A 14,571-nucleotide genomic window follows, 5' to 3' on the forward strand; every position below is an offset into this window, starting at 1 on the left:
GTGTTCCTGTTGAGGTGGGGTGTTTGTATGAGGACACCCCTCGTTACTTTCCTGCCCACCCCAAATCCCTCTTGCAGTTGGTCCTGTGACCTGCTGTGTTCCCAGAAGTATGTGGGTTTGCCAACTGTGACCAGTGCTCAGCTGCCTGGAACTTGACCCTGTGCGACTCTGCACTGGTTGACTGGTTTGCAGAGAACATTCTGCAGCACTCACAGATGTTTGTACCCCAGTGCGAGCCGGCAGGGACCAGGTGAAAAGTGAGGATGCCTTAGGGAACTCACGCCCACTCCAGAAGGCACCTCAAAGTCCCTGTCCTGTCAGTTCGGGGTCCTTGGCCTCATTGTGGAATGGAAAGATATGAATTATAAACAGGCTTTGCCAATCCTATGGGCTTGTGAATATCATTACAGCTGGATTTTTTGTGAATCTAATGAGCTTTCTTTGTTATTGTTGCAATAGGAGGCCGTCAGAGAACTTGAAAGCCTTTTGTCTCAGAGAATTTATTGTCCTGACAGCAGAGGCCGATGGTGGGATCGGCTGGCCCTTAATTTACACCAGCACTTGAAGCGCCTGGAACCGGTACTCAGTAACAAAACATATCTGAAACGCCTTTTCATTTTAGAATCAACTTTTAAAATATGGCAAACTTAATGCCTTAAAATCTACATGTAATTAGGACATGTATTTCTTTTGTTAACATTCTTCTTTTGTCTGTGTTCTTCCAACCCCAAAAGAATACCAGGGATGTCAGCACAGCATGAGCATAGAGACTGGAAGCTTTTGTCTTCTCTTTGCTGATTGGCGAGATGGGCTGGCTGTGGACTCTGTGCTGGGATTTAGGAATTGATCTAGGAATTAAGGGAGAGGGAGAGTCAGACGACTCAGCCGTCAGCAGATGCCTTCAAGGAAGGTGTTTGTTTTGGAAATGGTGACTTCGTTCATTTGTGGCACAGGGTCTCTAGGTAGAAAGATTGGCGAGAAAGCGTTCCTTTCCCTGTCTTATTGCAGGTCCTTTATGCGTGACTCTTTGTACTTCTGTGAGGTGTTTTGCTCTGCCATTGGGAAGCGTTGTTTGACCTTGAGCAGGCACCAGTGCTCCCTGTGGTGGCGATCTTGGGGCACTTGGAAGCACAGGGATTCTGTGGCCACCGCAGCCAGGCAGGGTGAGGCACAGAGCCTGTGCCTCTGAGCTAGGCAGCAACAGTGGTTCTTTGTGTGGCCGCCAGCAGGCCCCTCCCTGTGTCTATTCCAGCCTTGCATTTGAGTTGAATGGAGGGGACTGTGCCTCTGGGAGCTTTTGATTTTTTCAGTGGCCCATTAAGTGAATCAGGGTGATGTAGGGGTGGAAAAAAATGACCACTGGATAGGAAATATGACATCTTGTTTTTATTGCCGTAAACTGAAAAAGTGCCTCGTTACCTAAACGATCAGGGAAAGAGCCAGTAAAGCTATTTCCTCTCGTGGAGGAGGGCGTGGGGCTTCCTTACCACTCAGTGTTTACTGAGGCTGAAATAGCAAGAGAAAGCATCTGGTAACCCAGAACCAAATACAGAAGGAGAAAGCTTGTGTTTCTGTCACCTTTCTTTCAATGAAATAAAAGTTCAAGAGAGTACAGATTTTCCCTCCGTTCACAGTTCTGCTAGGGGGTAGACAAGCCACTGAGCTTATTTTTGAGATTTGAGCTAAGCCTAGTTCCTCCTAACCTGTTTCCAGAGGTCTTACCGGCCATAGCTCTTGTTATTTCATTAGTGTTCTTTCATCTTTACCTCAGTCTCCAGGGAAGGGATCTCCTAGCTGAGTGCTTATTCCTGCAAAGTGCCCTGCAGCCAGCCCAGGCCTGGCCAGGGCAGAGGTGGAGCCAGCTGGGCCCTCCCTCTCCGAGGCCAGGCTGCCGCTGCCAGGCACCGTCTTCTGCCAGCGAACAGGGTGCCCTTCAGAGTCTCGTTCTCCCATCTTCATTCCTTTCAGCTACTCAACTCCGGATGGCCTGAGGCTTCACTGATTTTCAATTTCTTGGTTTTTATTTTTTCTTTCACTTTTTATGTTTTTATTGTGGTAAAATAAATTTAACATCCCTAAAATATGGCATTTTAGCCATTTTTAGGTGTACAGTTCAGTGGCATTCATGGTACTCATAATGTTGTGTGACCATTGCCTCTCCACTTACCACTCCAAACAGAAACACTGCAGCTGTTAGGCAACTACGCCCCACTTTCCCTTCCCCCAGTCCTGGCGATGACGTCTCATCTACTTTTTGTGTCTGTAAATGTGCCTGTTCATTTCTTTCATTTCATTGAAGTGGAATCCTACGATATTTGTGGTTTTATGTCTGGCGTATTTTGCTCAGCATCATGTTTCTGAGCTTCACCCACAGCGTGGCACGTGTCAGGACTCCGTTCCTTCTCCAGGCTGAACACACTTCCACTGTAGCATCTGATACCACATTTTCCTAGCCACTCATCTGTTGAGGGACATTGGGTTCCTTGCACCTTTTCGGCCATTTTGAAGAACGCTGCATGAACCTCTGTTTCAGTCCCTGGTTTCAATTCTTTTGGGAATACCTGAGAGTGGAACTGCTGGGTCCTGTGGTGATTCTGTGTTGAGCTTTTTGAGGAGTGGCTGAACTGTTTTTCACAGTGTTCACACCAGTGTCACATTCCCACCAGCAATGAGGGAGGGTTCTGGGTTCTCTACCTCCTTGTCAACGCTTATTTTCCATGTTTCTGATTATAGCCATCCTAGTGTGAAGTGGTATCTCCTTGTGGCTTTCTGTGTTTATTTGTCTGACTCTGAATCGCCTTGGGAAATACTTGTAACTCCTCCAAACCTTTGGCTCCTGTCCCTGTAAATAAGGAATCTGAAGCAGCTCCATGGTTCCTGACTGCATATGAGATTCACCTGCAGCTTTGATGTGGCCCCCCCCCCCCACACCTGGGCTCCTGCTCTGGAGGTTCTCATTGTGTGGATTCCGGGTGGGACACATGTTCTCCTACAAAGCTGCCTAGGTGATGTCCTGAGAACCACTGAGCCAAGTTTTCCTGTAACGTCAGGCATCCCTGAAGTTCACAGCCTTTGTGAGGGGCAGCTGCTGGGATCTGCTCTCCACCTGGATTACAGCCCAGTCATGCTCCAGCACGTTGACTGTGAAGGCTCTGGTTGCCGGATGCATTGAAAGCCTCAGAATAAGATCTAAGGAAACAGCCTAAATCTCTAGAAGTGCTGTTTGCTCATTTGCTAATCAGCAAAATTCAATAATAAACAGTGGGCTTTTCTGTCAAACTAAATGCATGGAAGCTGCCATGGGGTGTTTTAGGAGCCTGATGTGTGACCATACTCTCTGCCAGACTATCAAGTGCATCACAGAGGGGCTGGCGGATCCGGAAGTCAGAACAGGACACCGCCTTTCACTGTATCAGCGAGCCATGCGCCTGCGAGAGTCTCCAAGCTGTAAAAAGTTCAAGCACCTTCTCCAGCAGCTCCCAGAAATGGCTGTGCAAGATGTGAAACACGTGAGGAAAGAGCCTGTGGGTGCTTTGGACTTAGGCGTGTGTACCTGGTTTTTTTGGACCAGAAGCATCCTAAGAGCTGTTTTGAGTGTGTGTTTTCTTTTAGACTTGGAATAATCTAAAACTCGTTTTGGACGGCTGTGTGGCCATTGCTCCCAGTCTCCCCCTAACGCCCTCCTCCCTGAGGAGACTGGGCTGCTTGGTGTGGTCACACCCTGGATTGAGTGACAGATCTCCTGAATGGGGACTCTCAGCATCTGCCCCAGTTTCATTTACTCGCTGGGGACCTGTAGAGCAGTTCTGGTGGTTGAGGCTCTCCCAGGGCCGGACCAGCGAGCTGTCACATCCCCGCAGGTGTGCGTGTGTGAGCCCCACGCTGTGTGCTCTGCTAAGTGACTGGCTTTGTGGTAAGGGAGGTCAATCCTCACGACGCTACAGGCAGGTTTTCAGGGACTTTTGCTGACCTGAGGCTAACAGATGTTATTCTGCTACTGTTTCAGGTGACCATCACAGGCAGGCTGTGCCCGCAGCGTGGGATGTGCAAGTCTGTGTTTGTGATGGAGGCCGGGGAGGCCGCTGACCCCACCACGGTCCTGTGCTCTGTGGAGGAGCTGGCACTGGCCCATTACAGACGCAGCGGCTTTGACCAGGGTAACTGAGCAGGCTTTCTCTCGTGGCACCCAGCCCCAGGTGGACGAGCAGCAGCGCTGGATGGGCTGTCAGCAGTGGGCTGCTGTCCTCTCTCTGTCCTCTGCTCACAGTGGAAGATGCTGTGGGCTGGTGGATGTCTTCTTCTCGTTCTTCCCCTTATCAGTGATAAGGAGTAGGTCAGGGGTAGTTGTTCTACAGGGCCTGGCTCTGATCTTTTTTCTTTTATAAAAACTTCTTGTTATGGAAGATACTGCACAAGCTTTTGTACAGAAGTTAGGGGGACAGTGTGTTCAACCCCACGGCCCACCCTGTTCCATTCAGTTTTCCTTCTGTTCTCTCCTGCCCCTTCCCTGGGATTTTAGAAGCTGGCCCTGGATATCCTCTCAGGGGCCCTGCGGCCCACGCTAGTCGCTTTTGGGAACAGCCACTGAGCCTTCCGCCCTCGCGTCTGGCAGGACTCTTCCTGTGCCCGGGCTGTAGGGTTACCAGTGTTAAAAACACTGATATTTTCAAATGTGTGAAAATCAGGACATGATTTCAGTATTCCCTGAGTGTTCGGAAGATGAGCAAGTACTATAGAAAGACAACTACAAGATAGGAGCTTACAAAGTCCAGGTTCTTTCTGATGAGTGTTGAGACTCATCTACATAATATCTTTATTACTTACAGGGAAGGGTGATGCTATTGGGGAAGACGTGCAAATGCCAGTGAAGACAGAGAGAGACACTAGGCCTGAAATGGTTAGAAATAGAAGAATAGAATGCACATTCAAGGCCCCAAGAGACGTGGAAACTGGACACTCGCTGGAGGAGGAAGCAGGCTGGGACGTGGGAGCGCTGAAATGCTTTCAGTTGAGCCATGAGCCTGAAAAACACATGATTCCTTTCCCAGAGTAGAAACTATTTTTCCCTGATTAAAATCGATGCCGTGAAACTGGGCTGAACTCTGGCTGCCAGGCTTTATGCCACAGGGAATTTTGTGTCAGAGCAATCTCAACCTCTTCTGGGAGGTGATTTCTGAATTACTCAGAAGGACTGCACCAAAAATGATTTCACTTATAACACAAACGCACAGCATGGACCACTTAGGAGTTAAGGAACAAACCAGGCACGGTAGCTTACACTTGTAATCCCAGCACTTGGGGAGGCTGAGGCAGGAGGATCACTTGAACTCTGAAGATGGAGGTGGGAGGATCTCTTGACCTCAGGAGGTCAAGGCTGCAGTGAGCCAAGACTGTGCCACTGCACTCCAGTCTGGGTGACAGAGTGAGACCCTGTCTCAAAACAAAACAAACAAACAAAAAAAGGAGTTCAGAAATGATCTGGCCTTTATATTCCTGCCTGATCATCAGTGTATTCACCAGGACGGAAGGCTGCCTGGAAATCAGGTCCTAGCTCCACTCCTGGCTGGGAAAGAGCATGAAGTGTTCTAGGAAGAAAAGTCCTCCGGGAAGACTTGGCAACAGCCAGGAGTCCTGAGTGAACTGCTGTCCTTTTGAATCCCTGAGATGGGCTGCAGGGATGAGGGGCTAGAACTGACAGGAAGACAGGACAGAGAGCAGCACAGCCTCAGAAGTGCAGGACAGAGGTGACCCAGGCAGGCATGACGGGCTGTGGCTGCCTGCTCTCTGCTCTCACAGCACCCCTGACCCCACTCACTGTGGTCCTGTGCAGATGGGTTGGGGCCTGTACATGTCAGGTGGGACCAGCCAGAGGGGCTTTGCTGCCAGTACTGGCATGTCAGGATGGGGGTCTGGTGGTCAGCACCTCCTCTGGCCAGTGGTCTTGTGGGGAGAGGCATCCATGCGGCCTCCTCCCCTGTTGGGTGTGCTGATGTGCAGAGAAGTACGGACTTGGAGGGCAGCTGGATGATCTGGGGCTTGCTCGGGGACACAGGTCTGTGTGTTGTGCCAAGGCTGACCCCCTCATCCCACACCAGACCCTGCCTCTGACTCTGTGACCTCAGCACCTCACTTCTGTCTCTCAGGTCATCTCCCAATCAGTAAAACATTTGTGTGACGTGAGGAGGGGCACTGAAGTGGGTGGTCTTTAAGGCCAGAGGTCTCTGTAAAAGCCTTGACTATTGGAAGCACTGGGCTAGGACAGTGTAGTACCCAGGGGGATGAGGTGCATCAGAGCAGCACCTGCTGAGGCCAAGAACGGAGGTGGCTGCTGCCGGCCTCCAGGAGGTCCCCTTAGGGAAGCATTTCTTCAGGGGTGGCCCAAGGACCTCCTGCATCAGGGCCTGCATGGGGATTCTGTGCCAGCCCAGCCCTGCTAAGTCCCAGCCTTGGGAGCGTGAGGAGGGTATCTGCCTATTTTTCCTTTAAACATGTTTCTTAGGTTATTCACTAAAGTTGGAGAACACTGCTTTGTGGCTTTGAAATGTTCATTTGAATTTTTCTATGATTACTAAGATTTTTGCCCTTAAGGCTCTGTATATAAACAACATACTGTATAAAATAAACTGGGAATGGCACGAAAACAGCATTTGCTTCTGAATCTAAAATATTTCTATTATTTTCTTGAAATTGAGTGTGCAGTAGGTTATGGTGGTGTTTTGGAAGAAACAGATAAAACAGATTTTGTGTGTGTGTGTGTGTGTGTGACCTTGTCTTAGGGATTCATGGCGAAGGGTCCACCTTCAGCACCCTGTATGGCCTCCTCCTGTGGGACATCATCTTCATGGATGGGATTCCGGATGTCTTCAGAAATGCCTGTCAGGTACTCCAGTGCCCCTGCCCCACGAGTAGGTCCTTCTGCACACATCCATGGCTCACGCCCACCTGGGCACCGTGTGTCCACAGCCAGCAGAAACCACCTCTGTTAACGGTCCTTTGGGTCATCCACAGGTCAAGGGTGATAACTTATTTTAAAAATCTGATTAATAGAATTTAAGATGTAAGTATGTGAAGTTTTAAACTTTAATGTAGCCTCCACCTTACATTTAGACCTTTCATATATAGTACCGTCAGCATCAGCCCTCCTGAGCACCTGCTGTGTCATAGGCACTGTGCCAAGGAGCTCACAGACATGGGCACATCTGCCTGTTCAGAGGTCCACCCAGCTAAGCGAAAAGCTGTTTTTGCAAATTATTACTCTAAAAAACAAGTTTAATAAATTGCTTTTATATCAATTAACTTTTACTTATCTTTTGAGAGAAAGAATGTATCGGTTGGCTGGTTTCCAAGTTTTGTATGTACTGACTAGTCCTCTGGTGAACACAGCTCTCTGCAGGCACAGTGTGACAGCTTGCTTTCCCTGTGACACAGGCATTCCCCCTGGACTTGTGCACAGACAGCTTCTTCACAAGCAGACGCCCAGCCCTCGAGGCCAGGCTGCAGCTGATTCATGATGCCCCCGCAGACAGCCTGCGGGCCTGGGTGGCAGCCACGTGGCAGGAGCAGGAAGGCAGAGTGGCTTCCCTTGTCAGCTGGGATCGCTTCACGTCTCTTCAGCAAGCTCAGGTAATGGTTCACCCGCATGGCAGGATTTGCTCAGAAAGTAACGCCACCCCAGTGCTGTCTTTTCAGCAACTTTATCAAAATACACACACACGTGTATATATATATATGTGTGTGTGCATATATATATATATATATATATATATATGAGAATACCCTATCCCCCTGGCCCCAATGCCACTGTTAGTGATGGAAACATACTAGGGTGTTAGAAAAGCCCCAGCTGTGCCTTTGCCACCCCTGAGTTGACAGCTTTCTTTTGCTTGCCCTGTGGCTGAGGCAGGGAGGATACCTTCTGTGTTCCTTCAACTGCCGCCCTCTGTGAGACCGTGCTGTCGCGTTCCTGAGTGCATCCTCCACATCCCTCTTCCTCAGTGCTCCCCAGCATGGCCACACTGGCAGAAGCCTGGAAGCTGACCAGAGGAGGACCAGTCTCCCACCACTTGCCAGTGGGATTCCAGCCATGGCTCTGCAGCTCCAGTAAAAGCAGCAGAACAGCGCACGGTGGGCCTGGGATCCACATGCACTGAATTACATACACACTGAGCATTTCTCCGTGTCGTGATCCCTGGAGCCTATTTCCGTTCTCTGTCACGAGGGAAGTGGCTAACTGTCCCGTGTTTTGTGTTCAGGATCTTGTCTCCTGCCTGGGGGGCCCTGTGCTCAGTGGTGTGTGCAGGCGCCTGGCTGCTGACTTTCGACACTGTCGAGGGGGCCTCCCCGACCTGGTGGTGTGGAACTCCCAGAGCCATCGCTTTAAGGTCAGTTGAGCCAGAATGGAAAGTCCTGTTGGTAACCTTATTAGCAACAGAATCAGAGGCCACAAATAGGCATTTCTTGAGTGGCTGTTGGCAAGATTGAATTCCTTGAGAGCTTTTGGGCCGAGGGCCTGGGTTCCTGTGGGCCTCTCTCCTGCGACTGGCTTCATCAGAGCAGGCAGGTGAGAGGAGCCCCAGGGTGTGAGCAAGACAGAGCTCCATCTCTTATGACTTGATGTGGAAGTGATGTTCCATCACTCCTGCTGTATTCTGTGGTTAGGAACGAGTCTCTAGTCCAGCTGACACTCAAAGGGAGGGGGTCACACAGGGTGTGGACACCAGGAGCTATTTTAGAAGCTTACCGATAATTGTACATTTTAAAATGACTTAAGAGTATAATGGTTTGTAACTCAAAGGATAAATGCTTGAGGGGACAGATACCCCATTCCCCTTCATGTGCTTAGTTCACATTGCATGCCTGTATCAAAACATCTCATGTACTTCATAAATATATACACCTACTATGTACCCACAAAAATTTTTTTAAAAAGCTCAGGGAGTGAACACTTCCTTGAATGCTGTCCACTAGCCCAGCCCGGCTGCCCATCACTGGTGATTTGTTTTCTCATTATTGAGTTTTGAGATTAAAAAATTATATATCCTGGATACAAGTCCTTTATCAGTGACATTTCATCCCAGTCTATGGCTTGTCTTTTCATTTTCTTAATAGTGTCTTTTGAAGAGCAGAGGTTTCAAAGTTTGACAAAATCCAACTTATTTGTTCTCTAGTGGATCATGCTTTTGGTGTCACATGTCAGAAATACTTGCCTAATCCAAGGTCACAAAGATTTCTCCTTAGTTTTCTTCTAGAAGTGTTATAGTTTTAGGTTTTACATTTAGTTTTATGATCATTTGAGACGCCATTTGTATACAGTGTGGGGCATGGACTGGAGTTCATTTGTGGTGTGTGGATATCCACTTGTTCCAGCTCCATGTGTCAAAAAGACCATGAATTCCACTGAATTCCCTCGGTATCTTTGTCAAAAATCAGTAACCCATATATATGTGGGTCTGTTTCTGGACACTCTTTGGTTCCATTGATCTGTTTGTCTGTATTTCTTGATTATTGTAGCATTAGATAAATCTCGGAGTCAGGTAGTGTAAGTCCTCTAATGACTTGTTTTTCAAAGTTGTTTTGGCTCTTTTGCATTTTTATTTGAATTATAACATCAAATTTTAAGTTTTCAAGAAAAAAAAAAAAGCCAGCTGAGGCCGGGTGCAGTGGCTCACGCCTGTAATCCCAGCACTTCGGGACACGGAGGCAGGCGGATCATGAGGTCAGGAGATTGAGACCATCCTGGCTAACACGGTGAAACCCCGTCTCTACTAAAAAATACAAAAAATTAGCCGGGTGTGGTGGCACGTGCCTGTAGTCCCAGCTACTCGGGAGGCTGAGGCAGGAGAATCGCTTGAACTCAGGAGGCGGAGGTTGCAGTGAGCCGAGATTGCGCCACTGCACTCCAGCCTGGGTGATAGAGCGAGACACCATCTCAAAAAAAAAAAAAAAGGCAGCTGAGATTTTAATTGGAATTCCTTTGAATCTGTAGACCAATCTGAGAGGAACTGGTATCTTAACAGCATCATTTTGATCAGCAAACATGGTATATATCCCCATTTACCTAGATTTTCCTTATTCTTTTTGCAATGTTTTTGGTTTTCAGTGTAGAGGTCTTGCATATCTTTTGTCAGATTGATCCCTAAGTACTTCATATTTTTAATGCTATTTAAACAGTATTGTTTTTAAAAGTTTCAATTTCCAGTTGTTTGCTGCTCTGTGTAGAAATACAGTTGATTATGTATATCGATCTTATATGCTGCAAACTTGGTATGCATACTTATTAGTTCTTGGAGCTTTTTTTGTATATTTCCTTGGATTTTCTACATTGACAATCAGACTGTCTGCTAAAAAAGATAATTTTACTTCTTCCTTTCCAGTCTTAGTTCCTTTTTCTTTTCTTTTTCTGGCCTGATTGCTGCACTGGCTAGAACCTCCAGGAAAGCATAGGCTGTAAATGGTGAGACTGGACGTCCATGCCTTGTTCCCAATCTTGGGGGAAAGTACTTAAGTCTTCCATTATTGAGTATCATGTTAGATGCAGATGTTTCGCGGATATCTTTTATTATATTAAGGAACTTCCCTTTACATCCAAGTTTTCTGAGAGTTTTTATCAGGCATTGATGTGGGATTCTGTCAAATACTTCTAAAAAAATCTATTGACATTATTATGCGATTTTTCTCTTGAGTACGCTTATTAATCATGTGATTTACACTGGTTTTTGAATCTTAAACCTACCTTGCATTTCTCCGATACACCTCACTTGGTCATGATGTATTATCCTTTTTATATAATGTTGGGAGTTGATCTTGTAAAATATTAAGAATTTTTGCATATATGTTCATGAAGGATACTGAGCTGTAATTTTCTTATTATCTCTTTGTTGGGTTTTGGTTTCAGAGTCATACTGGCATCAGAGTGGGATGGAATAGTTGGTGTAGAATTAGTATCATTCCCTAAACATTTGATAGAACTCCCCAGTGAAGCAGTATGGGCCTGGAGATTTTGGGGGGAGGAAAATTTAAAGCTATAAATTAAATTTATTTTTAAACAACATAAGGCCATTCATATTATCTGTTTCTTCTTGATTGCGCTTTGGTAGTTTGTGTCTTTCAAGGAATTTGTCCATTTCATTTAAGTATTGTCTTAAAGTTGTTTATATTTGTTTCTTTTTTTTTTGAGATGGAGTCTCACTCTGTCGCCCAGACTGGAGTGCAGTAGCGCGAGTTAGCTCACTGCAACTTCCACCTCCTGGGTTCAAGTGATTCTCGTGCCTCAGCCTCCTTAGTAGCTGGGATTACAGCTGTGCACCACCATGCCTGGATGATTTTTTTTTTTTTTTTTTTTTTTTTTTTTTAGTAGAGATGAGGTTTTGCCATGTTGGCCAGGCTGGTCATGAACTCCTGGCTTCAGGTGATCTGCCCACCTTGGCCTCCCAAAGTGCTGGGATTACAGGTGTGAGCCACTGTACGTGGCCGTGTATTTGTTTCTTACTGTATTTTAATATCTGTAGAATCTTTATCTCTGTCATGCTCTTATTCTTGATACTGGTAATTTGTGTCTTTTCTCTTTTTTCCCTGATGAGTCTGGCAGGAGGTTTATCAATTTACTGATTTTCTCAAAGAATCAGCTTTTGGTTTCATTTGTTTTTTTATTTCCTAGTTTCTTAAGGTGGAAGCTATGGTGATTGCTTTGAGAACTTCTTTTCTAATAGAGTTAGGTAGTGCTCCAAATTTCGTTCTCAGTGCTGCTTTATCTGAACCTCACAAATTTAGTAATTGTTTTCATTTTCATTCAGTTCACAATACTTTCTGATTTCCCTTTTGACTCTTCTTTGATCCTTTGCTTATTTAGAAGTGAGTCATTTACATTTCCAAACACTCGCGAGATTTTCAGGTATCTTTCTGCTGTTGATTTGTAATTTAACTCCATTGTATTCAGAGGACATACTTTGTATGACTTGAATCCCATTAAATTTGTTGAGACTTGTTTTATGGTCCAGAATATGGTTTTCCCTGGTGAATATTCTGTTTGTACTTGAAAAGAATGTGTGTTCAGCATTTGTTGTGGGCAGTATTTTTAAATGTCAATTAGGTCAAGTTGGTTGATAGTGTTGTCTATGTCCTTACCGATTTATTTACTTCTTCTATAAATTATTGAGAGAATATTGATATCTCTGATTAGAACTGTGGTATTTCTTTTTTTTTTTTTGAGACAGAGTCTCACTGTCACCTAGGCTGGAGCGTAGTGGCAGTGCGATCCTGGATCACTGCAGCCTTGATCTCCCAGGCTCAAGCAATTCTTCTGCCTCAGCCTGTTGAGTAGCCGGAACTATAGGCATGCACCATCATGCCCAACTAATTTTTTTAATTTTTTGTAGAGATGGGGTTCCACCATGTTGCCCAGGCTGGTCTCAAACTCCTGGGCTCCACGTTGGCCTCCCAAAGTGCTAAGAGTATACCGTGCCCAGCCGATTTGTATATTTCTTCTTGCGTTTCTATCAATATTTGCTTCATGTATTTTGAAGGTCTGTTATAAGACACATAAACTTTTAGGACTGTCATGTCCTCTTCATGAGTCTACCCTTTTATCATTATGCAGTGACCCCCCTTTACTCCTGGTAATCTTTGCTCTGAAATCAACTTTGTCCAATATTATTAACATGTAGCCACTTCAGCCTTCTTTTTTTTAATGTTAACATGATACATTTTTCCATTCTTTTACTTTTGACCTATTTTATCTTATTTTTAATGTGGATTTCCCGTAGGCATCTATAATTGGGTCTTACTTTTGAATGCAACTTAACCTCTGTCTTTTAATGGGGTGTTTGGAACATTTACATTTAATTTGATTATTGATATCCTTAGCTTTAAATCCTGATACTTATTTCCTCTTTGTCTCAGAACTTTTTTGTTCCTTATCTTTTTCCTGAGTAGCTGGAACCACAGGTGCATGCCACCACGCCTGGCTAATTTTTGTGGTTTTTGTATTTTTTAGAGATGGGGTTCCACCATGTTGCCCAGGCTGATCTCAAACCCCTGGGCTCAAGCAGTTCACCTGCCGTGGTCTCTTAGTGTTGGGATTGCAGGCATGAGCCACAGTGCCTGGCCCTGCCTTATTTTTAAAGATTGCATTTTATAGCTTTGCTGGCTTGTTAGCTGTAACTGTTCATTGTGTTTAAGTGGTTGCATTAGTATATTACATATCTTAAACTTATCCACCTTCAAGTGATACACACTTTAATGTTTACTGTAAAAAGAACCTTTCAATAATATATATCTTCCCTTCCAGCCTTTGTGGTGTTTTCATATATTTTACTTCTATGTGTTATACGTTCTATAACATACTATTTTTGCTTTCTACAGTTGATTAATAAGAGTCTATATTTACTCATGTAGATAGCATTTCCAGTGCTTGCTATTCTTTTGTATAGATCCAGATTTCTGTGTGGTCTCATTCTCCTGCTTGAAGAATTTCCTTTCACGCCTTTAATTCCAGCACTTTGGGAGGCTGAGGTGGGCAGATTGCTTGGGCTCAGGAGTTGGAGACCAGCTTGGGCAACACAGTGAGACATCATCTGTACAAAACGATAAACAAATTAGCTGGGTGTGGTGGTGTGCACTTGTAGTCCCAGCTGCTTGGGAGGCTGAGGTGAGAGAACTGCTTGAGCCTGGGAGGTCAAGGCTGCAGTGTGCTGAGATCATACCACTGTATACCAGCCTGGGCAACAGAGTGAGAACTTGTCTCAAAAAAAAAAAAAAAAAAAAAAATTTCCATGTCTGGAAGTTCTGCTAGTAATGAATTACAGTAGTTAGCCCTCTGTATCCATGGTTTCTGCTTCTGTAGATGCAACCATGGACTGAAAATATTTGGAAAAAATAAAAAATAAAAAGTAACTACAACGATAAATCAAATAAAAATACAGCATAACAACTATTTTCATAGCATTTACATTGTGTTAGGTATTATAAGTAGAGATGATTTAAAGTATATGAGAAGATGTGCATAGAATATGCAAATGCGATGCCATTTTGTATCAGGGACTCGAGCATCCATGGATTTTGGTAACAGAGGGGGTCCTTGAACTAGTCCCCCATGGATACTGAAGGATGACTATATTTAGGTTTTGTTATGTCTTAGCCTTTATTTCACCTTTCTTTTTGAAAGATATTTTCTCTGGTCAACAAATTCTATGTTGACAGTTATTTTTCAATACTTTAAAAATATTAGTCTACTGTCTTCTAACTAGCATGGTTTCCAATCAAAGAATCTTTTTTTTCCTCTGGTTTTAAAAATTCTGGCTGCTTTGACTATATCCCGATTATACAGTTATATTTCCTAGGGTACTGTTACATTTGTGTGCCTGGGATTCATTGATTTTCTTGAATCTTTGGGTTTATTGTTTTCATCAAATTTGGAAAATTTTTGACCATTTTTTCTTCAATTATTTTATTTTCTCGTTCCTTTGGGGACTCTAATTAAATGTCTGTTAGGCTGCTGAATGCTGTATTTAAACAATTTTTTCTATACTTTACCTAGAATAGTTTTTATTGCTGTCTTCAAGTCTAGTGATGTGT

The 14,571-nt window shown here is 44.9% G+C and overlaps 1 protein-coding gene across 1 annotated transcript in view; it reads left to right on the top strand.

Moving 5' to 3' along the window:
• LOC100596498 (FANCD2 and FANCI associated nuclease 1) overlaps positions 1-14,571 on the top strand; it is a 33,272-nt gene that overhangs the window by 17,388 nt on the left and 1,313 nt on the right. The window contains 6 exon segments of the mRNA XM_030814371.1: positions 460-579; positions 3,345-3,509; positions 4,007-4,157; positions 6,777-6,880; positions 7,429-7,623; positions 8,253-8,381. Coding sequence (XP_030670231.1) covers positions 460-579; positions 3,345-3,509; positions 4,007-4,157; positions 6,777-6,880; positions 7,429-7,623; positions 8,253-8,381 — 864 coding nt within the window.

This window comes from Nomascus leucogenys, chromosome 6 (assembly GCF_006542625.1).
Source record: "Nomascus leucogenys isolate Asia chromosome 6, Asia_NLE_v1, whole genome shotgun sequence".
NCBI classification, from domain to species: Eukaryota; Metazoa; Chordata; class Mammalia; order Primates; family Hylobatidae; genus Nomascus; species Nomascus leucogenys.